General features: G+C 46.6%; 2 protein-coding genes across 3 annotated transcripts; one reads left to right on the forward strand and one right to left on the reverse strand.

The window, feature by feature from the left end:
• Window positions 1–3,436: 3,436 nt before the first annotated feature.
• On the reverse strand, window positions 3,437–12,946 carry ptcd1 (pentatricopeptide repeat domain 1). 2 transcript variants are annotated; one of them, XM_080533308.1, is made up of 8 exons: window positions 11,936–12,946; window positions 11,290–11,430; window positions 10,983–11,201; window positions 10,631–10,732; window positions 9,837–10,538; window positions 6,251–6,367; window positions 4,303–4,485; window positions 3,437–4,075 (listed from the first exon to the last, which is right to left on the reverse strand). In XM_080533308.1, exons 1-8 carry the CDS (start codon window positions 12,425–12,427, stop codon window positions 3,854–3,856), a joined length of 2,178 nt encoding a protein of 725 aa, XP_080389434.1. In that variant the 5' UTR covers window positions 12,428–12,946; the 3' UTR covers window positions 3,437–3,853. The 2 variants fall into 2 exon arrangements, with proteins under 2 accessions (XP_080389434.1, XP_080389435.1); XM_080533309.1 differs by lacking the exon at window positions 3,437–4,075 and having other exon boundaries at window positions 4,309–4,481.
• A 397-nt stretch (window positions 12,947–13,343) lies between these two features.
• dohh (deoxyhypusine hydroxylase/monooxygenase) lies at window positions 13,344–26,794 on the forward strand. Its single transcript, XM_080535532.1, has 5 exons — window positions 13,344–13,428; window positions 14,868–15,181; window positions 20,415–20,491; window positions 25,511–25,754; window positions 26,160–26,794. Exons 2-5 carry the CDS (start codon window positions 14,869–14,871, stop codon window positions 26,477–26,479), a joined length of 954 nt encoding a protein of 317 aa, XP_080391658.1. The 5' UTR covers window positions 13,344–13,428; window position 14,868; the 3' UTR covers window positions 26,480–26,794.
• The last annotated feature ends 236 nt before the right edge of the window (window positions 26,795–27,030 follow it).

A 27,030-nucleotide genomic window follows, 5' to 3' on the forward strand; every position in this document is an offset into this window, starting at 1 on the left:
AAAATATCTGTTCCAGCGCCCCCCGGTGTTGTCTGAACGCCCCCTGGGGGGCGGTACCGCCCCCGTTGAGAAACGATGACCTAGAGGGAAAGGAAGACAAAAGATCCTAAAGGATTATGGGTTTTGGTCTCCATATTTAATGGAACATATTGACCATGCTATAGGTCGATGTGGGGTCTGTTGGAGAAAGAACATCAGAGCGGGTACACCAGTGGTGTCTGGGCATATCCCTACCCCAATTGGGCCACGGGTGGTGGACAGGGGGGTGAATGTACAGAGTAGGCAGGATGTTGTGCCAACAGGTAACAAGGTTCCCAGGGAACCAGTGTAGGAGGAGCTACAACGAGATGCTGAGGTGTTGCCAGAGCCGGTTGCGTTGCCAGTGGCAATACCAGCAATACCGGCAATACCAGAAACCGAGGAGACAGTAGAAACCTGTCCAGGGGTCAATGAACCAGTGACCAACGAAACAGAGAGTGTTGACAGTCTGGAGGTCCAACCAGGGAGTGTCCAAAGTTTGGACACCTGTGCTAGTGAGGATGCTGGTAAGTGCCTGCATCATGCTTCAGATGATGCTGGGGGCCACTCCCCAGACCTTGATCAGCATGGAAGGGGACCAGACAACTGCCTGAACCTAAATGACACTGACAGACGACGACCAGTTAGGAAAAGATTAAAGACTAAGCATAGGGTATTGAAGCAGCAAGTCAAGGGGAATGACGGGAATGGACAGCAGATGATAGCATGGCTGGAAACGGCCTTAGGTGCATGGGAAACTTATTTTGCTAAGATAGGAGCAGCTATTATAGCGGATATGATTTTGGACTTTGTTAGGAGACAGGGCCTCATTGACTTTTTTAGTAAAATCAGTCACTCAGTCCATGTTGGTGAACTTTTCGGATGGTTCCTCATCTGAGGTGAAGGCCCGTGCATTCATGCATTCCCTTTGTCCTGTGCTTTTTGTTGGGGATTATGTATTGTAATAACTGAAGGTGATATATCATGTACTGTGTGCTTATTTCCGTACCATGTGATTGATTTCAGTTGACAAGTGATGTGATGGTTACGCAAAGCTAGGAGAGAGGTTCTGTTCCTAGCACCAAGATGATAAAAGCTCCTGACTATGAAAGTGTTATCTATCTGAGACAGCGGTAAAGGTTGTTCTCCAACTGGGGTCAAGTGCTAGTAACCTCTGACCCTGAAGATGCAAGAACCAAGAAGACGTCGGTCGTTGGAAGTTTTTGTTTTGTATTGTACTGTGTTTGGATTTCTGTTTGGTTGTTATTTTTAGGATTTTTGGTTTGTGATGATTATTTTGAGTTTGTTTTATTTCTTTGTTTGATAGTTGCTGGTGCTGGTGTTGGGTTGGTTTGCGTTATTGGGTTTCTTGTGTTATGTGTTGGTGTGTTTCTTTTTCTGTCTGCTGTTGTTTGTGTTTTTGTGGGTTCTTAGCTGCATTGTGTGGGCTTTTGTTTTTATTTTTTGTTATTGTTGTTGTTGTGTTTTTGTGGGTGTTCCGAGGGGGGAATATGTAGTATATTTTTGGCTCACATACAGGCACAGAAACCATATAACCAGTATAGAATGTATAAGCTGTATAGGTTACCTTTGTTATATGGTTCCTCCTGACTGTGGGGGCTAGGGTAGGGTATTTACAACCCTTTGTTGGAAAGCCAAATGGTCAAGACAAAATGGAACCTGAAGGGACTGTATTCTAAATGGATCCTAAGTGGGGAAGAGCCTCTCTTTCACACCTTGATCACCAACTACAGTAATTGGGGTAGGCCCTTGTTTGAAACTGTATTTACATACCGTTGTTTATAAATACTGAGTGACCAGTCAGGGGCTGGGGGCCATTCCACTAAAGGTGGCTTAGTATAGCGGCGATTGAAATAAATGCGGCGATCAGGCAACTCGAGATTGGAATTCAAGCCTCAGGTGATTCCTCGAACGAGGATTAGCCTTGTGTCATCAGTGTTCACAGAACACCGGCTTACAAATCTTCGATATGGGCGCGTGCACGCAGACATAAAGAGCCCCGAAGAGTCGATCTGTCGAAATGAAGATACTCCACTCTGCAGGGGTACTACATTTGCGCAGCATTCCGAATTATTGATTTTTATGAAGACGGAAAAATAAGATGTAAAATAGTGCAATACTGCCGCAATTAACAAGGCGAGGGAAGATTAAATGCGTAGGTCATACTAGCCCCAGTTATTGTTATATGTTCATATTTTAATAAATGAATATTACTACTGTGGTGATATCAGCAGCAGGCTACAAACCGTCATAACACCACAATGGCCTAGTGGTATCGACCGCTGCCATAGGATTTATTCGTCATTTTTAGATGTGGTTCGAATCCCTCTTCGGACGCACTTTTTACTGCATTTCGTTGTCTGAATCTAATCTAAAATCTCATCTAAAATATAGTAATAGTAAGTATATAGGCTATAAAATGATGGTGCAGGCTAATTTACAAGAACTGACACGATTACAATGGTGTTTAAAGCCTTTCTGCGTAAATTATGTTCTTAAACTAAACCCTGGATTTGGCATAGATTATTTTTTCTTACGATTACTGATGGATAGATGATTCACTTAGACAGATATATATATATATATATATGTTGTAAATCGATTTGCATGAAGGCTTCGGTTAAATGTAAAAAAAAAAGAATGACTTAGTCAAGTCTCGAACACACAACCTTTGGAACCGACGCTAGCTGCCTTAACCACTGCGCCAGCCAGACGCTGAGATGACAGCAATGCAAGTTGACATAATGACTTTTTTTTTTTACACTTTTATTTATTGATCTATCGATCTATCTCACACTTTCAAAATATCAAGTTATCTATCGATCGATCACACTTTCAAAATATCAAATTATCTATCTATCACACAGTCAACCTATCCATCTATCTATCTCGTGTGAAGTGGGAACTAATATTTCCTAAAAGAGGAACTGTCGTTCGGGATGTAGATTCCGCCTGTGAGCCTTTTTTTGACGCGCGTCTTACTATAGCCAGTGTATTAGCCTGGTCCCGACCAGGCTAATTATATATCTGACTCAGAAGGAGCTCAACCAAGCAGCGAATTATTTGAGCCACATTGATGGAACCGAACGCAAGCTAACATTATCGAGGCTTACAACTTTATCGAGCTTCGTGGAATAGGCCCCAGGTCTCTCTTCTCTGACCACCAGCACCCCTCTCTTCTCTCTGATCCCAGCACCACCAGCAGCAGCTGTATTTTTGTAACCTGTACTGTGTTTAAATAAATCTTAAAAGCTCAGAAGTATATTCTTGATTATTCAACAAGTAACTTAAGAAAGATCCAACATAAGCAGACACACCAACACCAAGTTTGTTTCAACTTTTATTTCTTTAAATAAACATAAATGCTTATAAGTCATATACACATTATTTACACATGTGGGAGGCGGTGGTAGCCTAGAGGTTAGAGAGGCCGGCTAGCAATCGGAAGGTTGATGATTCGATCCCCGCCTCAGGAGGGAGCTTGCATGTTCCCTTGAGCAAGGCACTTAACCTCTAATTGCTCCAGGGGCGCTGACCCTGTGCCTAGAGCAAAAAAAGACCAAATTCCAACGACTGACTGACAAATTGATTGCATGGCAATAAAACAATGATGATATTATACACGTGATACAGAGGACATTCAATACAAAGGATGAGGTTCTGGTTACCTAGACGGCTGTGATGGGTTTTAGTGTCTGTTCAGGCTGGTTTTAGACTGGATTTCAGGGATATTTGGATCCACCCCACTACTCTAGTAGCGCTGCTTGTCCCTCCTTTCAGACTGGCATCTATGAGGGCGCCCCCCCCCAGTACTCTAGGACCTCTGCTTTTTGTTCCTGCCAACCTGGTATCTCCTGGCTGCCGCCTGCATGTTCTTCTGGGTGACTGACCGCTGGTCTGACTGGTCTCTCTCAGGTCCTCTCTCCTCCGTCTCCCAGGGCAGGGGGGTCTCCTGGGCGGGCATGGTCCTCAGCCACAGCTGGTAGTAACCACGGAAACCATCGATCTGGCACAGGTAGTTATTCTTCGACTTGTACTGAGAGAGAGAGAGAGAGAGGAAGGTTAGGGCAACATAGACAGTACATAGACAGATCACACACACACACACACACACACACACACACTACAGCTGCTCAAAGACTTGGAGGTAACTAAGACACACACACACACACACACACACACGGAGGCATGGAGGAAACTAATACTATTACACACACACACGGACGGAAGCACTTGCACGCGCACGCACACACACATACGCACCGGGTCATAGTTGGGGGGGTACTGAGAGGCGAACTCCAGCTGTTTGATGATGACCTCATTGGGCGCGACCCCCAGGTGTTTCATGTTCCTCAGAAGCTCCTTCAGGTAGCTGTAGTCCAGCCTCCGCGCTGCTTGGCCAATCAGGGCAGAGAACACCTGCACGTTGGGTGTCCTCCCGACTGCCTGCAGGAAACACACGGCCACATGTCATCCAGAAACACACCTGCCTGACGGACTCTCTCTCTGTTGATTACCATGGAGATTACTGGTTGTTTGTCATACCTCTGAGTGTGAGCATGAGTGTGTGTGTGTATGTATATTAGTTTCCTCCATGTCTTTGAGCAGCTGTATTCTGTCCGTGTGTGAGTATAAGTGTGTGTGTGTGTGTGTGTGTGTGTGTGTGTGTGTGTGTGGTTACCTCCATGTCTTTGAGCAGCTGTAGTCTGTGTGTGTGTGTGTGTGTGTGTGTGTGTGTGTGTGTGTGTGTGTGTGTGTGTGTGTGCGTGTGCGTGTGCGTGTTAAGCCCCTTTCACACATAGTACCCTGTAAATTACATGCAATCCCAACCCGGGTCCGCCAGTGATTTTCGCCGTTCACACGAGCTAAATGCCCGACAATTACCGGGTTGCTCCCTGTCACACATGGCTCCGACCCGGGTCTGCGCGAGCTACTTGAAACACGCATTCAACTGGATGCAGAACTGGAACGAGACAGGCCCGTGAGACTGCCATATACCATATGATATATCTGCCTCATACCTCTGTTTTATATGTATTCATCATCATATTTTTCACATTTTAACAGTGAGTCAACTCGTATTATGCTTACCATCACCAAGTTCGCTCGCCAACTAAAACACTTGATTACTGTTGATATTAGGGGTGGGCATCGATGATCGATGATCGATTAATTGATCGATAAGGTCTTGGTCGATCACAAAATATTTTGCTCGATAATCGTTTTTTTTATTTTTTATTTTTATTTTTTTATAATAATAATAATAATAATGGAAATTAGTTTGTCCACGTTATGTGTGAGAAATGAACTTTGCATTTGCCTTTGCATTGAATTTCGCAACGCAGTACGGCATGACGGAAGTTCCCGTACGTTAGTGTAACCTGACCTCCGGTCAGCGCCATGGCACAGCTCCTCGGGGAGCAATACGCAGCAGGCGCTGCTGCTGACAAGTTTGCACCTTTCTGAGGGAGCCTTCTGCGGGCCTGAACTGCGACCCAACTAGGGATGGACGGTTTTTCGGTTATACCGAAAACCGGGGTTTATAAAAATAGAAACGGTTTTTTATCAAAACCGTCTGAAACCGGATTTAAAAAAAAAAAAATTTAATGAAAAAAAAACCTTATTGATTAATCGATAATTGATCGTTAATTCGTTACGATGATCGAACAAAAAATGTTGATCGTTTGCCCACCCCTAGTTGATATAAACATAATATACTAGTCCAAAAGCACAGTATGGGAGAACTTGGTGATGGTAAGCATAATACGAGTTAACTCAATTAGACATATTGCTATGCAAACAATAGTTTAGTTTATGTTCAACTGGAAAAGGTAGTGAGCTCAGATTTTCGTGTTTAGACTTTGCTGGGAGTTTGTTAAAAATGTCTTTCCACCAAAGAACCGTGGAGCCGCAGTGTGTGAGCAGGCTGCCCGGGAGGGTCGGTCACTCGCCGGGGGAAGACGGAGGTTTCATCGTGGTGGATGGTCACAAACTTTGGAAGCCTGTTATATTTTCTGCATTGGATGAGGTTTGCTGTCATACAATGATCAATCAATGTAGAATTATATTTATCACTACTTTGGCTGATGTGATGTGGGTTAACTAGCCAACTCCCTAACATCAACAGAGCCAACCAAAAGTACCAAGTGAGAAACTACTCACTGTGATTGGTTAACTTGCCCCGTGAATATGTGAAAGGGGTTCTAGTTACCTCCATGTCTTTGAGCAGCTGTAGTCCGTCCCTCTGTTTGACACACCCCAGAGCCAGACTGCCATAAGTCTGCATGTCCACACTCACATTCCTCTGGAACATCACACGCACAACCGCCTGCAGAGAAAACACACACACACACCTTTTCATTTTATATATATATTGTGTAAACAAGTATTTGATACACTGCTGATTTTGCAGGTTTTCCCACTTAGAAAGAATGTAGAGGTCTGTAATTTTTTATCATAGGTACACTTCAACTGTGAGAGACGGAATCTAAAACAAAAATCCAGAAAATCACATTGTATGACTTTTAAATAATTAATTTGCATTTTATTGTATGAAATAAGTATTTGATCACCTACCAACCAGTAATAATTCCGGCTCTCACAGACCTGTTAGTTTTTCTTTAAGAAGCCCTCCTATTCTCCACTCATTACCTGTATTAACTGCACCTGTTTGAACTCGTTACCTTTATAAAAGACACCTCTCCACACACTCAATCAATCAGACCCCAACCTCTCCACAATGGGCAAGACCAAAGAGCTTTCTAAGGACATCAGGTACAAAATTGTAGACCTGCACAAGGCTGGGATGGGCTACAGGACAATAGGGAAGCAGCTTGGTGAGAAGGCAACAACTGTTGGCGCAATTATTAGAAAATGGAAGAAATTTAAGATGACGGTCAATCTCCCTCGGTCTGGGGCTCCATGCAAGATCTCACCTCGTGGGGCATCAATGATCATAAGAAAGGTGAGGGATCAGCCCAGAACTACACGGCAGGACCTGGTCAATGACCTGAAGAGAGCTGGGACCACAGTCTCAAAGAAAACTATCAGTAACACACTACGCCGTCAGGGATTAAAATCCTGTAGCGCACGCAAGGTCCCCCTGCTCAAGCCAGCGCATGTCCAGGCCCGTCTGAGGTTTGCCAATGATCATCTGGATGATCCAGAGGAGGAATGGGAGAAGGTCATGTAGTCTGATGAGACCAAAATAGAGCTTTTTGGCATAAACTCCACTCGCCGTGTTTGGAGGAAGAAGAAGGATGAGTACAACCCCAAGAACACCATCCCAACCGTGAAGCATGGAGGTGGAAACATCATTCTTTGGGGATGCTTTTCTGCAAAGGGGACAGGACGAATGCACCGTATTGAGGGGAGGATGGATGGGGCCAAGTATCGCGAGATCTTGGCCAATAACCTCCTTCCCTCAGTAAGAGCATTGAAGATGGGTCGTGGCTGGGTCTTCCAGCATGACAACGACCCGAAACACACAGCCAGGGCAACTAAGGAGTGGCTCCGTAAGAAGCATCTCAAGGTCCTGGAGTGGCCTAGCCAGTCTCCAGACCTGAACCCAATAGAAAATCTTTGGAGGGAGCTGAAAGTCTGTGTTGCCCAGCGACAGCCCCGAAACCTGAAGGATCTGGAGAAGATCTGTATGGAGGAGTGGGCCCAAATCCCTGCTGCAGTGTGTGCAAACCTGGTCAAGAACTACAGGAAACGTCTGATCTCTGTAATTGCAAACAAAGGTTTCTTTACCAAATATTAAGTTCTGTTTTTCTGATGTATCAAATACTTATTTCATGCAATAAAATGTAAATTAATTACTTTAAAATCATACAATTTGATTTTCTGGAAAACATTTTTAGATTCTGTCTCTCACAGTTGAAGTGTACCTATGATAAAAATTACAGACCTCTACATTCTTTCTAAGTGGGAAAACGTGCAAAATCAGCAGTGTATCAAATACTTGTTCTCCCCACTGTATATGTTACGGTACATGTGGGAAAACGGTTTATGTCGGCATTTTCCGGGACATGCCAGCATTAACCGTTGGCTTGGTACATTAACCGTTGGCTTGGTATTTCCCGGGACATACAGTGATCTCGGAATCCATGACATAACATGACATATCCTGTAATGTCATAAGTAATAGGCTACTGTACCACACACAATAATAGCCCTCCATTCCATATCTTAAGCAATGAGCCTATTTCATTTTTTAATACAAATTAAAAAAAAATATATATATAGTCGTTTTTCTAATGGGATAAATGCTTGTCAAATATTATGTGTTTATTCTGCTTAAAACAGTTGATAGGGCAGGTTATGTCATGGATTATTCTAATTATTTGTATGATATTGCTAGCATAGGTCAAAGCTAATGCAGGAGTCCAAGTAGAAGCCTGTTTAATTTGAAATCAGTGGCAAGTCAGGTGGCAGAACCGGTAAGTCAGTTGGCGCAACCACAATTAATGCCACTATATGGAATAAATACTGTTATTTAAAGCTCCAAGATGCTCTAAAATGTGTATTCGTGTCTACTTAAATATATATTAACACTTTTAAACGTTTCACGATTATAATGTCTTATTTTGAATAATTTTAGATGCCACTGTCAGTGAAGGAAAAAGCAGCCCAAAAACCAATGTCTTAGGCACTATAGACAATCTAATAAATATAGATAATAGATACATGACAAAGATTTCACTTAATAAATAAATAATAGGAAAATATAAATACTTTTACAAATAATTGGTTGCGCCACCTGATTTTTTTTTAGCAATTAAGTTAGAAATACAGTAAAAAAAAATATTTAAACAAATTAACAAATGCGGCATGTTTAAGCACATTGTCACAAAATATAAACTTTTTAGAAGCCTTATTCGTCATTGACCCATTTGACAAAGTGTCCCTGTCCCGCGTTATTGGCCTGGGCTCGGATGGGGCCAGTGTAATGATGGGGAAGCGTGCTGGAGTTGGTGCTCTTCTGAAGAGAGAGAGTGCGTTTTCCATTCAGGTGCACTGTGGTGCCCACCGAGTTGCGCTGGCCACGCTAGATGCTGCAAAAGCTGTGGACCAGGTAGGAGCCTACAAGCGCACAACTGCTTCTGTGTACTCCTTTTACAAGCACTCAGCCAGCAGGACCAATCGCCTCCGTCAGGTGACAGCAGCTCTCAGCGTCGAAGACATGACGAGCCTAAAGCAGCCGTGCACTGTCCGCTGGCTATCCTTGCACAGGGCAGTGGAGGGTATCAAACGTAACTGGCCTGCTCTGGTGATGGAGCTAAATGAAGAGGCTGTGAGAGGAAATTCCCAAGGCCTCCTAGGTCAAATCCAGCCGTACAGCTTTATCGCCTGGACTCACGCACTGGCTGATGTGCCACCTGTGATGACCAAACTGAACTTGGTTTTCCAGAAAGACGACGTCAATCTGGCCATGATCCGACCAATGGTTCACGCATTCGTAGCGGTACTAACATAGCTACGAGATGCCCGAGGCCCAGAAGAAGATAAGTTCCAGGCGGACTGCCAAGACGGTCTGTACAATGATGTCAAAGTGACACATGAACCGGTCCGTTCAGGCGTTTAAAAATGCCCGAGCATGCTACATCCAGCATCTAAACCCTGACATATATATATATATATATATATATATTTATTTATTTATTTTGTATATATATATCTTTTTTTTAATTATCTTGTGTCTGCTGAACATGACCCAGGCTATTGTTAAATTGAAAGCACATGACGCTTCACTCAGAAGTTGCATAACAGGTTGTTTATAGTGCGTGCGTGCGTACCTTAGCTCCCTCCATGTCTCCCGCCCGGGCGGACCTGCGGATCGCCGTGTTGAAAAACGCCACGTCCAGCTTCAGCTCGTTTTGCTTGGCGACCTTCAGGAGCCGTCCCAGTGACCGCGCCCCTGGCTCCATGACATCGGCCAGCAGCGTGACCGTCCGCAGGTCGGGCCGGAGGCCGCCGGCGGCCATCTTGTCCAGGACGCCCTCGACTCCGCCCATCAGAGCCAGCCTGTCCGACGCGCCGATCACGGTGCCCAGTGAGACCACGCCCGCCTCGCCCACCCATAGGTCCAGCAGGCTGGGGGGGCGGCCGTTATCTGTCGACTGACAGGACAGAGAGTCGACAGGGGGGGTCTGTGGCTCCTCCCTCACTGTTACAAGGTGGGTGGACTCCTCCTCCTGTTCCGACGTTACCGGGACGACCCCACTGTCCAGACCGGCGTAGTGCCCGGGCGTGTTGCCATAGCGACCAGGCTGGATAAACAGTTGGTTTTCGAGGCTTTCCAGGTCCAGCGGGGATGCGCCTCCTCGTGACCTGGGTCTGACCCTGGACCCCCTCTCCGTCCCCCTGGGTCCGGGGGTCAGCAGCAGGGCGGAGGCCAGAGCGCTGTCGCCTATCCCACAATCCCGTGCGGCGCGGAGGAGCAGGTTGTAGTTCTGGCAGTCCGGGTTGATGCCCATCTTCAACATCTGGCGCCACACCTACACACACACACAATATCAAACATACTGTATGTGTGTGAAGATGCATGCATGTGTGTGTGCGTGTTTTGCATGTGTGAGTGTGTGCTCACCTGTAGTGCCTGTCTGAAGCCAACCTCTTTGTCTCTCACACACCCCATCAGCACGTAGTGGAACGTCTCCTGGGTAACAGCATGGCCGTTCTCCAGCATCTCCTACACACACACACACACACACACACACACACACACACACACACACACACATGCACACACACACTCACACACACAAACATTCACACATACACATACACACACATACACCAAAAAACAGATGCTTGGACTTACAATCATGGAGACCAAAACGACCCCTCCATTCAGATAAGCTGTACACATTTCACAGCAGGCGACACACACACACACACACACACACACACACACACTCTCTCTGTCTCTCTCTCTCTACCCTGAGTGTTTGGAAGCAGGCCCTGAGGTGGTTGGTGAGAGCGTGGGTCTTCAGCAGGGCATGGTATGTGATGTCACTAAGTGGGTGGTTCATCTGCTTGAGCTCCTGCTCCAATCGCAGTGCCTGCTGTAGCCCTGCCTGTTTCCACGGCGACTCGGCGCAGGCGTTGAACAGCGCGGTGAAGGTGGCGTCCGTGGGAACCAGACCTCTCTTCTTCATCTGTGTGGGGAAGAGAGACTTTATTCCAAGCTGTGTGTGTGTGTGTGTGTGTGTGTGTCTGTGTGTGTGTCTGTGTGTGCGTACATACATCGTTGTAGAGTTTGAAGGCTTGTTTTAAGTGGCCTGTTCTTCCACAACCACCTATCAGGACAGTGTAGTTAAACTCCTCTGGCTGCAGTCTCTCTCCCTTCAGCATCTCCCTGTCAAATAAAGACAACGCCTCCCTCAGCTACAGGCAGGAAGTGAGAGGACAGGAAGAGGTGGTGGTTAGATACATCTGGCTTACACCATCAGGTCATTCACACTAGAGAAGAAGACAGATGGGTAAACGGAGAGAGAGAGGGGGGAGAGAGAGAGGGGGGGGGACGGAGAGAGAGAGGGGGGGGGGGACACAGAGAGAGAGAGAGAGAGAGGGGACAGAGAGAGAGGGGGGGGGGAGAGAGGGGGTGGACAGAGAGAGAGAGGGGGTGGACAGAGAGAGAGAGAGGGGGGGACAGAGAGAGAGGGGACAGAGAGAGAGAAAGGGGGGGACAGAGAGAGAGGGGGACAGAGAGAGAGAGGGGGGGGACAGAGAGAGAGAAAGGGGGGGACAGAGAGAGAGAAAGGGGGGGACAGAGAGAGAGGGGGACAGAGAGAGAGGGGGGGGGACAGAGAGAGAGAGAGAGGGGGGGGGGGGACAGAGAGAGAGAGAGAGGGGGGGGGACGACGACAAGGAGAGAACGAGGCATCTTTACCTTGTTCTCCTTGATCAGTCTCTTGCACCGTAGGAAGTACCAATACGGCGTGTTTGTCCTTCCAGTGTTGGACCTGAACTGTACCTCCTCCTCCTTCTCCTCCTCATCTTGGTAACTCTGATCTCGCAGCTCTCTGGAGGTCTTACGGAACGACCTTCTCGAGGAGAAATAAGCGGCCATCGAGCCGAAGTTCTCCTCTGTAATGTGGCTCCCAGCCCGGGGGGGAGACACTGGGGGCTCCGGTGCTGCTGCTGCTGCTGGGTCGACCGACGCCTCCCTTGGTCTGCGAGAACTCGCTGCCGTCACTGACACCGTGAAGCCTCTCCATCGGGCTTCCGTGGAAGAATGCACGGACAACAGACACGGGTCCCTCCTGCTGCTCCCGGCGGCGGACAGACCCCGTGCTGACTGAACCGAAGCAGCGTGTGTGACACCGTAACCTGCGACCCTCCTCCCGTTCCTCACACACGTCCCGGAGAGACACTGCCACATCCTCCTTGCCCAGGCAAAGGCGTTAGCTCGCTAGCTATTAGTGGTGTGTCAGCATGTAGTTATTGACAGTTAAACAAACACGTAGCTGCCAGTGAATATATGGCTAGAAATAATGTTGCTGAGTAGTTATTTAGATCTAATTTCTCGCTTTGAAGCTCATCGTGTCTTCCCGTCACTGCACGTCAGACTGGAAAGCAAACGCACGTTGTGTCCACCTACCAGACCATGACAGTAGATCGTCGACTTCCATCTCCCGTTATTGATGTATGATCAAATGTCAATAGTTTTCCATAAATGTTTCAAACGCAGATTTTAGGGACGTATATGTATTAATTAATTGTGTACCATAATCATAATAATATAATTCATTAATTAATTGTGGTTGTTTTTTTACACAAACTGAGGGACAGTGGTCGATTAGTAAGGCTTTCAGTTTAGAGGTCAGTTTTTAGATTTCTTCTTCGACAGGGTGATGACACAAATCAGCAAGAAACTACTGCCATCAGCTGGACATACGAGAATGACATCCTTTCGTGCTCTCGATGCAGAAAGAAAACGTTATTAAGAACACCTACATCTGTACATTACAACCGTAATACGTTTGTTTGAGATGCGTGCAGAATCTAAGGTCGTGTTCTCATATGAAACCCTCCTCAACTGTTACGAAACATTTCAAATCCGGGTCATCGGGTGAGGCAAGTTCACAATAAAAGTCCCAGCTTGAATTCGAAAGAAAGAAGAAAAAAAACTTTTTTTCGTTATGAATATTGGACTGAAACGATGTCTAGAAAGTCTAGAATTAGAATATGGACTGTATCCACAGTCTATACATCTCTTGTTTCATCGGTCTGACAAGAGGACTCTTATTGTGAAGATCTGGACCAAAGAACCCGGAAGTGGTCGCGTTCGGTCCTGCCATCTGAACAGTTCTAACCTCCACGTGCCTGAAACAGCCTGAAGCTGCTGAAAACAGCCTGAAGCTGCCTTCTAGACTTCACCAAGTGAGTATATATACTATATACGCTGCCAGCATGGGTTGAAGGAACATGTTTCTAAGCGTTCAACCTCAAATGCGAATGAATAAAACAGCTGTGCTCGAGCACAGGTAGTGGTGCTGTAACCATGGAGCTAGCTAACCCTAGCTTAGTTCCTCTACAGGTGCTGTAACCATGGATACCACTATGATTGATTCATATGTTACATGATTGATAATTATTAATCTCCAAGAGAGTTAAAAAGAAGTACATTTATATTGTATTGGCTAAGAACGGGTAGAACTGCAGGTCCCAGAATGCTTTGCAGCAAGACGTCATAGAAGTTGACCGTTTGTTTGTTTGTTTGTTTTGAGAAATGGGAATTGTAACGAATATCTAATGGCACGTTTATTGTTTGAAAGTGGTCAAAAGTGTATGACAGCTGATTTGTTATATAAATAACCTTTCGCTTTATAAACCGACGTCCTAGCCATAATTTTTTAAGGTAGAAATACCACCAAAGGAACATGTTTCTAAAGCCCAATTTATACTTCTGCGTAAAATCGTAGGCTACGCCGTAATGTAACTACGCAACACACCTACGCAGACCGGAGCACTGTGATTGGTCCGCTTGGTAGCACATGATTCCGACATGATTCCGACTCTCTCGTAGAGAAGCCATGACAGAAATGTTATTTATTTTTTCTGTAATTACTTATTAATAAAGATTAGAAAAATTATGATAGCCATCTTATTATCTTAGTTTAATGTCATTTCAAAAAATATGCTATTTTTATACGCTATTATGCTGCTATGACGCTATTATGCTGCTATGACGCTATGAGTACACCGTTGCAACGGAGCGCCCCATGTCAAGCACAGCCTTCCCAACCCCAGCCGAGCTCCCCTACAGGTAGTGGTGCTGTAACCATGGAGATAGCTAAGTAACCCTAGCCCTGGCTGAGCTCCTCTACAGGTAGTAGTCCTGTAACCATGGAGATAGCTAACCCTAGCCCTGGCTGAGCTCCTCTACGGGTAGTGGTGCTGTAACCATGGAGATTGTAACCATGGAGATAGCTAACCCTAGACCTAGCTGAGATCCCCTCTTAACACATCAGACTGGGTTAGGTGGAGGTCCAGGTAGATCCGGTGTCTTCTTCAAGATGCCATCTGGCTAACTTCTACATGAATGTGTGTCTGTCTGTCTGTCTCCTTCTCTCTCTGTGTGTGTGTGTGTGTGTGTGTGTGTGTGTGTCTCTCTCTCTCTCCTTCTCTGTGTGTGTCTGTCTCCTTCTCTGTCTGTGTCTGTCTGTTTCTCTCTCTGTGTGTGTGTGTGTGTGTCTGTGTGTCTGTGTGTGGTTGTGTGTGTGTGTGTGTGTGTGTGTGTGTGTGTGTCTGTCTGTCTGTCTGTCTGTCTGTCTGTCTGTCTGTCTGTCTCTCTCTCTGTGTGTGTGTGTGTCTCCCAGCATGGCCAGTGACCAGCAGGGGGCAGCAGTGGGTCAGGTGCTTGCCAGTGACCAGCAGGTGGCGGCGGTGGGTCGGGTGCTGGTGGACCCCAGCCAGGACCTGACGAGGCGGTTCCGGGCGCTGTTCACGCTGCGCGGCCTGGGAGGAGCGGAGGCGGTCCGCTGGATCGGCCTTGCCTTCACAGACGAGTCAGCGCTGCTGAAACACGAGCTGGCGTACTGCCTGGGCCAGATGCAGGACCGCAGGGCCCTCCCCGTCCTGGAGGCCGTGCTCAGAGACCCCAAGCAGGAGCCCATGGTCAGGCATGAAGCAGGTAAACACTGCCCCCACCTTGTACTGGAGCAGCATCAGCAATGGCTGAAGAGGTGTTTGTCTAACAGAGAGGCCAGTGACACTTAGGAAATCACTGTGGCCATCTTGACTGTAGCTAGCTGGCTAACAACAAAGAACATGTTCAGGGCTGCCAAGTTTCACCAAAACTTTGGAGTGAGATTTTTTGCCGGTGGAGCGACGCAAAACTGAGCACGTTTGGCAGCAGCGGCCCCTCTCTCCCACCCAATTATTATTATTATTATTATTATTTTTGCTAGTTTCCTACAATTTTACATCATAATAAACTAGCACAAGAAATGAAAACAATTGGAAAATTGTATTAAACAAGACAAATTCAGACAGTAATAAAAATATATTATATTTATTATCATCTATCTATAAATAAATCAATCATGTAACATCAGAATAACTCTTTTAACTGTCAATCAACCATGTAACATATTAATCACTCTTTTAACTGTCAATCAACCATGTGATTGCTAACCCCCCTAATTGATCAACCCCTGCTGTCCAGCAACCCGCTCCCTAGCCCGCTAACCAGCTGGTTGATCCTGAGCAGGAGACTGTCCTCTGCTCTCTGTGGAGATAAGCGACAGTGGAAAGTTGTGTTTACTTACTATCATACCTTACCTTACTATCATGCTATCTGCAATGTCCCGTTCTCGCCGTCCGCTATTGTTCCGACCGGCCAAAGCAGTTCGCTATCTAATTACACACATACATTACTCTATCTATCTAGTTATATATATATACTGTATATTAGGGATGCTCCGATCTGGATTTTTGGGGCCGATACCGATCACCGATTTTTTTCCTCAAGATCAACCGATACCGATACCGATTTTTTTTTAAATACATAACTGTAGGCCTACTGACTGGATAGCCTACATATTTTTTGCTTTTTAGACAAAAGTTTTGATCCATTAGGCACCAAGCAAACGCAGACCCATTTTTATGGCATAGTAAAGGTCTGGCCTATCACCCAGTTAGGGCCTGAAGCCCAAGTCAGTCGATATGGCTGTATAAAAGACATCATAAACGTGGCCTTCATGGTTTACATACTGTTACGTCCTCCTATGTTTTCTGTTCAGTTATCTGTCTTCCCCAGGGAAAAAGAAAAAAAACTAATAAAAAAAAAAAGATCGGTTTTTGCGATCGGCCATTTTTGCCGATCACCGATCGAGTCATTTGGAGTGAAATCGGCCGATTTAAATCGGTGGCCGATAAATCGGAGCATCCCTACTGTATATATCAGTTACTCTCTTTACTCCATAAACCGCCTAAATAACTCAACAACACCGAACCCTCCATCTTCATTACTGTCTCCACTCACACGACCATGAGCTCGAGGACCCATTGGGAGTGGCAGACGTGTCAGCCAATGGTTAAACAGTATAGAAGCTAACCACCGCTACTTCACAAATAGCAACCAATGGGATTAGCCGTAGGTGCCGTGCCTTAATAATTTCCACGATCAAGTTAGGCTGTCGCTGTCATTGCCGCTTGACGGCCTTTGACAGAACCAACGGGGTCTCTCACAGATCATTCTGCTAATCACCTGGATGACAATTTGAGATTTCAAAACATGTCACACGTCACGAAACTCATGTCCGGTAGCTTTCTTTCAAGGAATTTCAAAAAGAAAAGTCCCGTAAAACTAATTGTTATTTCTCGCCGTGAGAAATAGAGTTGCGGCTTGAGAGCGTGAGAACTGGTTGAAATGCGTGTGTCTCATGGTGATTGCGTGAGACTTGGCAGCCCTGATGGCGTTAGCTAGCTAGCTGGCTAACAACAAAGAACATGGCATTAGCTCGATATCTAGCTAACAACAAAGAACATGGCGTTAGCTAGATATCTAGCGTAGATAGAGCATGAACACGCTAGAAACACATAACTAGATGACACAGTACCTTTTTTATTGATGAGGATACATGTTCAATGCTATCTTCAAAAGTAAGTCTTATGATAATAAACAGTCATGGTTTACTTCATAGGTTGCATTATATTATATTATTACATTATCTGCGTCACATATCAGTAAGTAGCCGTGAGAACCGATGGTTCTCGAGCCTAATGGCCCTCCTGTTTCCGTATTGTGAGGCGGCTTGATGTACAAGTACACCCCCTGGACATGACGCTGGCATGTCGCAGGGTCTTTTATTTGTATTTATTTGTATTTTTTATTTTTATTTAACCAGGTAGGCCAATAAGAACTAATTATTATTTGCATTGGCAAACCCTGTATCAGTTATAAGTTAAAAGGACAGCATCATACATCCACATAAACCCGCACAACATTAAGCCAGGGCTCGACATTAAGGCTTGTCTGGGACAAGTACATTTTATGTTCGGACAAATGGACTTCCTCCTGCAGTTGTCCGATGGACAAGTCAAAACAAAAAAAAGAAATCAATATGTATTAATATCTGCAAACATGAATTCCTCCTTCCGATCTGAATAGTAAAAAAAAAATAGCAAGCAAAGCGATGCCGTGCCTCATTCTCGCTATTTCAGTCTCTCGTAGTTCGTTATCGTCATAGTTCGTAAATTTGCTCAGAGCGCACACTGCGTTCAACGTCATAAAGACGTGATTGGGCAAAAGGCATTCCATGAGTGCTGATCAGATTCCAGAGCGAGTTTACGAACGCAGCCATAGTGTTGTGGGTCTCCTGTCACTAGTGCCATTCACGTGAACGCGTATTCGCTTCTTCTCAATGCCGCTTATTTTCATGTAGTTCGATGCGATCGTATATTTACGGTTTGAAGTTTTAAGACCAGCACATCGCAATAGGAACTTCAGAATGATACTAATTATAGATTTCTCAATTTGAATATAGGATAGGCTACTATCCAAAAGCTAGCAAATAAGATTGCTTCCATTGGGGAGAGACTATAGTTACAAACATTTTTTGTAAATATTCCTAGATATTCATCCCTTTTGTGGCCAATCTTAATCTAAAAGGGTTAGGGGTTACGTTTTTAAATAATTACAAAATATTGAATACATTTGAAAATTAAGGATAAATCATTATCAAATCAATAGTAGTCAAATGTGTTATTTGCATACACATACACTCACTGGCCACTTCATTAGGCACACCTTGGGGTTGGACCCCCTCTTTTGCCTTCAGAACTGCCTTAATTCTTTGAGGCATAGATTCAACAAGGTGCTGGAAACATTCCTCAGAGATTTTGGTCCATATTGACACTATAATATCACGCAAACAGCCCGTCTGGCACAAACAACCATGCCAGGTTCAAAGTCACTTAAATCACCTTTCCCATCATTTCCCATCATTTCCCATTCTGATGCTGGTTTGAACTTCAGCAGATCGTCTTGACCATGTCTACATGCCTAAATGCATTGAGTTGCTGCCACATGATTGGCTGATTAGATATTTGCGTTAACAAGCAGTTGAAAAGGTGAACCTAATGAAGTGGCCGGTGAGAGTATAATATTATTATTAATATTATTGCTTTTTCAAAATCTTTGGATTTGGACAAGTAACTTGAGCTCTCGGACAAGTAAAAGATAAGTTCACTTGTCCGAAGGACAAGTACCTGAAAAAGCTTAATGTTAAGCCCTGATTAAGCACAACAGAAAGCACACCAACATTTTTTTTTGCTAATTTGGACAGACACAGGAAGTCAACAGGCATGCATGGGACAGACAGTAAGCAGCCAACAGGGTTAGGAAAAACACTAGAGGGTTGAGAAACAGTTGCATGTGTCAGTGGGAGTGCCCATGATAGTCCTTAAAAGCTGATTTGGAAATAAGAGTGTCCAGTTTGAGTGTTTTCTGTAAATGGTTCCAGTCATTGGCTGCAGCAGCCCTGAAAGAAGATTTACCTTGTGCAGTGTTTGTTTTGGGAATTTTTAGGAGAATAAGGTGAGCAGACCGGGTGTTGTGGGCAGCAGATGTAATTTGCAGCAAGTGACACAGGTAGGGGGGCGAGAGACCAAGGAGGGTTTTGTGGATGAGCATGAGCCAAATCAAATCAATTCAAATTGTATTTGTATAGCGCATTTCTTACAAGATGCAACTCAATGCGCTTCACATACTGACAGAGCAGGCAAAAGTAAAAAACCTGTACACTATGTAGCCAGGAAAATTCCCTTCCAGCCCTCTACTCATAGAGCGACTACTAACCACTTTGCCTACCAGCACCCATCGGTGGACCGTCAAATTTCTCTTTCTTTCATAATTTGCTTTTATGTAAAGAGAAAAAATATTTATTTTGGATTTCATTGTATCTTATCTTCAATGTTGAACAGAGCACCTTTATTATTATGTATACACACAAAAGAGGACAAGAGCAAATCATTGTGTGTTGATGTTGACTGCTCAATGAGAATAAATATTTGAAAGTACAGAAGAAAAGTATAGTTTTTATAATCTTTGGTGGTATGACACGGCCGGGGATCGAACTCACAACCTCCCAATCTCAGGGCGGACACAAGGGCGGACTCAACATTTTGAACAGGCCTACTAATGGGTGACCTCTCTCAGATGTTTGTATTCAAAGCCTACATTTGGGGCGGCTGTGGCGCAGGAGGTAGAGTCGCCGTCTAATGATCACAAGGTTGGCAGATCAGCGGTTCGAGCCCCGGCTGGCCACATGTCGAAGTGTCCTTGGGCAAGACACTGAACTCCAAAATTGCTCCCAGTGAGCGGGCCGGCGCCTTGCATGGCAGCTTGCCGCCATTGGTGTGTGAATGTGTGTGTGAATGGGTGCATGAGAGGCCGTTGTAAAGCACCTTGGAGCAGCAAAAAAGGCGCTATATAAGTGCAGTCCATTTACCATTTGATGTGGTTCTCCGTACTACACTGTAGCATTGGTGAATAGTTGCACTCTCTCTCTCTCACACACACACCACACACATGCCCTCACACGATGCCATACTACTATGGCTGCTACTGTATTTATCTTCTCACTCCACTATTGATGTTATGTTTCTGCTGCCTCTGCCTCATGTTACTGTTTAGTTATGACATCTGTGTTGTGTTGTTAGGCTTAGTTGATGTTACTGTTTAGTTATGACATCTGTGTTGTGTTGTTAGGGTCAGGTAGTGTTACTGTTTAGTTATGACATCTGTGTTGTTAGGGTTAGTTGAGGAGAGAGTTGTCCAGAAGCGATTCATTGCACCTAAACTTTGGTTTGTATGGTATTGAGTGTTTGTCTAACGGGTGACCCCTGACCTCTCTCTCCAGGGGAGGCGCTGGGGGCCATAGGGGACCCCAAGGTCCTGGACCTCCTGAAGGAGTACTCAGAGGACCCTGTCATTGAGGCAAGTCTAACCCCCAGCCCTATCCCCAACCCAGCCCTAACCCCCCATAACCCTAACCCAGCCCTAACCCCAACCCAATCCTAACTCTAACCCTGCCCTAACTCTAACTCTAACTCTGCCCTAACCCTAACTCTAACCCTGCTTTAACCCTAACTCTAACCTTGCCCTAACCCTGCCCTAACTCTAACCCAGCCCTAACCCTAACCCTGCTTTAACCCTAACTCTAACCTTGCCCTAACTCTAACCCTGCCCTAACTCTAACCCTGCCCTAACTCTAACTCTGCCCTAACCCTAACCCTGCTTTAACCCTAACCTTGCCCTTACCCTAACTCTAACCCTGCCCTAAACCTAACTCTAACCCTGCCCTAACTCTAACCCTCAGGGATTAAAGTTCTCTGTCGTAGCGACGGATTTCCGTCAATTTATTCCAAGTTGCGACGGAGTCTACCTGATGTAATATGATTAGTAGAGGCATACAAACTATTTTGATGTCAGTATTAGGTATATAAATGATATATAATAGCCTATATAGCCTACATATAGGCCTTTATTGGCAACAACTATGTGACAGTAACTTGCGCATAACGCAAACAAAACCTTATTTCTCATGCGTTGATCTACCTCTGATACATCGGAGACCGTATGAGCGCAGAAACTTGATTTCCAGGTAGCTAGTAATGCTAGAAGCATGGACGCGCTCATACTAAAAGAAGGCTCCGATGTATCGGAGGTAGATCAAAGCGTGAAAAATAAATGGAGATGGGCTTGGCTCTACGAAACGGGGTATGATAAACCTTTTAGTTCATGGTGCAAAAAAATAAAAGAGCCAGGTGTGTGTGTTTTTGCACCGTATGCCACAGGAAATGACATTATGGCAGTAAAAACTCAAAGTCAGTCAACCCTTGCAAAAAGTATCAGTTTTATTTCATGAATTGAAAACAGCATTGATATTATGTACAGGCCCGGATTAACCCAAAGCATGTTAGGCCCACCACCAAAGCATGTTTTTTTGTTTTTTTGCATTAATGTGATTGAAAAATATAGTATACGATCACTTCGTCTTTTGTCCTTTCTGTTTGTCCATAGCTGTTTTCCGTTCCCATAATTCCTGTGTTGTCAAGTCTAGTGTAATGCATAGTGTTACCTAGCTAATTTGTCTAGCAGAGTCGAACACAGCCTACAAAAATGTCCAGTGCTCAAAGAAAATACGAAAGCGGTGCCCAAAAAAGAAAATGTCAGCAACAAAAACAAGAGAGGAAACTGGAGTTGTTAAAGAAGACACCCAAATTAACCAGCAAATTAACCGTTAACCTGAATATTGACCGGAATCGGAATATGGTGTGCATGTAAACGCAGTCGATGACTTTGCCTCCAGGAAGAGCAGGAAAAAGGCCCTTTAATATTACTGGTGAATCCGATATTATTTACTCACGAGTATAGCCTCAATTTAAAAATATCTTAAATTGTTCTAGTGCCGACTAGCCTATTTCAGCAATAATGTAGGCTATTCTGTATTCTGAAAACGGTGTACTGTCTCCCTCTCTGTCATTGTGTTTTGCCTTTGTGTGGAATTGTGCTATTCTCTGGCTGTTGAGTAGGCCTAAATCTGTTTTGGCTGCACCTCAGTATTGATTTATTATTAAGATATATTTCAATAATCAATATGATTTTTAGATTTTTGATCACCTGCTATATAAAACATTGCCGCTCGGCTTTAATGGCTTAACCGCAAATTAACGTTTTTTTGCCACCCTAGTTTTTGGTCGTGCACGCGAAAAATCGCACGCGCGCCTCGCCCTCTAACCCTGCCCTAACCCTAACCCTAACCCTGACTTGTACTTCTCAACAACTTTGTCTCGGACTTGTTTGGAGAGTTCCTTGGTCTTCATGGCAGTGTTTGGTTGGTGGTGCCTCTTGCTTAGGTGTTGCAGCCTCTGGGGCCTTTCAGAAAAGGTGTGTATATACTGACAGATCATGTGACACTTAGATTGCATACAAGTGGACTTCATTTCACTAATTATGTGACTTCTGAAGGTAATTGGTTGCACCAGAAGTTTTTAGGGGCTTCATAACAAAGGGGGTGAATACCTTACACATGGCAATTTTCAGTTTTTTATTTTTTTAAATTCTTTTTTAATATATATATTTCTCATTTCATTTAAAAACTAACACTATTTTGTGCAGATTCATAAAATAAAATTCTGATTAATTTTTTTTTGTCACTCCGCATGTTAATATCGAGGCCGTACCGTTACCTTTTTTTACGCCCAGCCACAGTGGTGTCAGACAGACACGCCCAGCCACAGTGGTGTCAGACAGACACGCCCAGCCACAGTGGTGTCAGACAGACACGCCCAGCCACAGTGGTGTCAGACAGACACGCCCAGCCACAGTGGTTTCAGACAGACACGCCCAGCCACAGTGGTGTCAGACACGCCCAGCCACAGTGGAGTCAGACAGACACGCCCAGCCACAGTGGTTTCAGACAGACACGCCCAGCCACAGTGGTGTCAGACACGCCCAGCCACAGTGGAGTCAGACAGACACACCCAGCCACAGTGGTTTCAGACAGACACACCCAGCCACAGTGGTGTCAGACAGACACGCCCAGCCACAGTGGAGTCAGACAGACACGCCCAGCCACAGTGGTGTCAGACAGACACGCCCAGCCACAGTGGAGTCAGACAGACACGCCCAGCCACAGTGGTGTCAGACAGACACGCCCAGCCACAGTGGAGTCAGACAGACACGCCCAGCCACAGTGGAGACAGACACGCCCAGCCACAGTGGTGTCAGACAGACACGCCCAGCCACAGTGGTGTCAGACAGACACGCCCAGCCACAGTGGAGACAGACACGCCCAGCCACAGTGGAGTCAGACAGACACGCCCAGCCACAGTGGTTTCAGACAGACACGCCCAGCCACAGTGGTGTCAGACAGACACGCCCAGCCACAGTGGAGTCAGACAGACACACCCAGCCACACTGGTGTCAGACAGACACGCCCAGCCACAGTGGTGTCAGACACGCCCAGCCACAGTGGTGTCAGACAGACACGCCCAGCCACAGTGGTGTCAGACAGACACGCCCAGCCACAGTGGTGTCAGACACGCCCAGCCACAGTGGTGTCAGACAGACACGCCCAGCCACAGTGGTGTCAGACAGACACACCCAGCCACAGTGGTGTCAGACAGACACGCCCAGCCACAGTGGAGTCAGACAGACACGCCCAGCCACAGTGGTGTCAGATATATTTCAATAATCAATATGATTTTTAGATTTTTGATCACCTGCTATATAAAACATTGCCGCTCGGCTTTAATGGCTTAACCGCAAATTAACGTTTTTTTGCCACCCTAGTTTTTGGTCGTGCACGCGAAAAATCGCACGCGCGCCTCGCCCTCTAACCCTGCCCTAACCCTAACCCTAACCCTGACTTGTACTTCTCAACAACTTTGTCTCGGACTTGTTTGGAGAGTTCCTTGGTCTTCATGGCAGTGTTTGGTTGGTGGTGCCTCTTGCTTAGGTGTTGCAGCCTCTGGGGCCTTTCAGAAAAGGTGTGTATATACTGACAGATCATGTGACACTTAGATTGCATACAAGTGGACTTCATTTCACTAATTATGTGACTTCTGAAGGTAATTGGTTGCACCAGAAGTTTTTAGGGGCTTCATAACAAAGGGGGTGAATACCTTACACATGGCAATTTTCAGTTTTTTATTTTTTTAAATTCTTTTTTAATATATATATTTCTCATTTCATTTAAAAACTAACACTATTTTGTGCAGATTCATAAAATAAAATTCTGATTAATTTTTTTTTGTCACTCCGCATGTTAATATCGAGGCCGTACCGTTACCTTTTTTTACGCCCAGCCACAGTGGTGTCAGACAGACACGCCCAGCCACAGTGGTGTCAGACAGACACGCCCAGCCACAGTGGTGTCAGACAGACACGCCCAGCCACAGTGGTGTCAGACAGCCACGCCCAGCCACAGTGGTTTCAGACAGACACGCCCAGCCACAGTGGTGTCAGACACGCCCAGCCACAGTGGAGTCAGACAGACACGCCCAGCCACAGTGGTTTCAGACAGACACGCCCAGCCACAGTGGTGTCAGACACGCCCAGCCACAGTGGAGTCAGACAGACACACCCAGCCACAGTGGTTTCAGACAGACACACCCAGCCACAGTGGTGTCAGACAGACACGCCCAGCCACAGTGGAGTCAGACAGACACGCCCAGCCACAGTGGTGTCAGACAGACACGCCCAGCCACAGTGGAGTCAGACAGACACGCCCAGCCACAGTGGTGTCAGACAGACACGCCCAGCCACAGTGGAGTCAGACAGACACGCCCAGCCACAGTGGAGACAGACACGCCCAGCCACAGTGGTGTCAGACAGACACGCCCAGCCACAGTGGTGTCAGACAGACACGCCCAGCCACAGTGGAGACAGACACGCCCAGCCACAGTGGAGTCAGACAGACACGCCCAGCCACAGTGGTTTCAGACAGACACGCCCAGCCACAGTGGTGTCAGACAGACACGCCCAGCCACAGTGGAGTCAGACAGACACACCCAGCCACACTGGTGTCAGACAGACACGCCCAGCCACAGTGGTGTCAGACACGCCCAGCCACAGTGGTGTCAGACAGACACGCCCAGCCACAGTGGTGTCAGACAGACACGCCCAGCCACAGTGGTGTCAGACAGACACGCCCAGCCACAGTGGTGTCAGACACGCCCAGCCACAGTGGTGTCAGACAGACACGCCCAGCCACAGTGGTGTCAGACAGACACACCCAGCCACAGTGGTGTCAGACAGACACGCCCAGCCACAGTGGAGTCAGACAGACACGCCCAGCCACAGTGGTGTCAGACAGACACGCCCAGCCACAGTGGTGTCAGACAGACACGCCCAGCCACAGTGGTGTCAGACAGACACGCCCAGCCACAATGGTGTCAGACACGGCGAGTCTCACGCCCCGTCCTGCACTTTCTCTCCCTCCGCCTGCAGGTGGCGGAGACCTGTCAGCTGGCGCTCCGGCGTCTGGAGTGGCTGATGGGCGGGGGAGACCCGCAGGGGGCGGAGTCACCCTACAGCTCCGTAGACCCCGCCCCCCCCGCCCCCGGGAAGAAGGACGTGCCGGAGCTGCGGGCCCGGCTGCTGGACGAGAGCCTGCCACTGTTCGAGCGCTACAGAGCCATGTTCTCCCTGCGCAACCTGGGCACGGAGGAGGCCGTCCTGGCCCTGGGGGACGGTGAGGAACACACACACACACACACTCACTCACTCACTCACACACACACACACTCACACTCACTCCCACACACACACACACACACACACACACACACACACACCCACGGTGAGGAACACACACTCACCTCACCTCACACTCACTCACTCACACACACACTCTCACACACACACTCACTCACCTCACCTCACACTCACTCACTCTCACACACACACACACACTCACACTCACACACACACTCTCACACACACACACACACACACGCACACACACACACACACTCTCACACACACTCACACACACACTCACACACACGCTCTCACTCATTCACTCACACACACACACTAACACACACTCACTCACTCAATAATAACCCCCCCCTCTATAACCTCCCCCCCCCGCCAGGGCTCCAATGCAGCAGCTCTCTGTTCCGTCACGAGGTGGGTTACGTCCTGGGTCAGGTGCAGCATGCAGCCAGCATCCCCCAGCTGCGCGCCGCGTTGGAGCGCCCGCAGGAGAGCGGCATGGTGCGGCACGAGTGCGCCGAGGCCCTGGGCGCCATCGGCAGGGAGGAGTGCGTGGAGGTGCTGCGGCGTTACCGTGGTGACGCGGAGCGCGTGGTGCAGGAGAGCTGCGAGGTGGCGCTGGACATGCTGGAGTACGAGAACAGCCCCTCGCAGTTCCAGTACGCAGACGGCCTGCTGGCGCAGCAGGGGGTGCCGTGACCTGGAACACTTTGTTTTCTTCTTCATCATCATCTTCATCATCTTCATGATGGTCATCATGGTCATCCGGGCTCAGGACTGTTGCAGCTGAAACATTTCATATGTTGAACTTGGTTGTATTGTTTTATTTATTGTCGTCATGAAAGCCAAGATTGACAAACAGGTCAAGAATGTTCACTTTTGTTCACCCCCTGTACCCCCCACCCCCACAGCTTGCAGATGTACCCCCCACCCCCTCCAAGCTTGGAGATGTACCCCCCACCCCCCCCACAGCTTGGAGATATACCCCCCCCCCCACAGCTTGGAGATGTACCCCCCACCCCCTCCAAGCTTGGAGATGTACAATGTACAATGAATATTATTTCAATTCATTATCTGATTTGTACACGTCTGAAATCAGGGAATGTGAAATCTGTCAATAAACATCAGTTGAATCCATTGGGCTGCAACATAGCTGTCATTAGTGTGCTTGCTGTAAGCAATATATAATAATATATATAATATAGTACAAATAAAGAATATCTCTATTCTATCTCAAAGAAGCAACATTT

This window comes from Nansenia antarctica (assembly GCF_963989245.1).
Source record: "Nansenia antarctica genome assembly, chromosome: 1".
Classification (NCBI taxonomy): Eukaryota; Metazoa; Chordata; class Actinopteri; order Argentiniformes; family Microstomatidae; genus Nansenia; species Nansenia antarctica.

Coding starts and splice junctions, on each gene's coding strand:
- ptcd1 (XM_080533308.1), bottom strand. CDS start 12,427: ATGTGGCAGTGTCTCTCCGGGACGTGTGTGAGGAACGGGAGGAGGGTC. Junction 10,539..10,630: donor GCTTCAGACAGGCACTACAG/GTGAGCACACAC, acceptor GTGTGTGTGTAG/GTGTGGCGCCAGATGTTGAA. Junction 4,486..6,250: donor AGCTGCTCAAAGACATGGAG/GTAACTAGAACC, acceptor TGTTTCCTGCAG/GCAGTCGGGAGGACACCCAA.
- dohh (XM_080535532.1), top strand. CDS start 14,869: ATGGCCAGTGACCAGCAGGGGGCAGCAGTGGGTCAGGTGCTTGCCAGT. Junction 15,182..20,414: donor CATGGTCAGGCATGAAGCAG/GTAAACACTGCC, acceptor CTCTCTCTCCAG/GGGAGGCGCTGGGGGCCATA. Junction 25,755..26,159: donor CGTCCTGGCCCTGGGGGACG/GTGAGGAACACA, acceptor CCCCCCCGCCAG/GGCTCCAATGCAGCAGCTCT.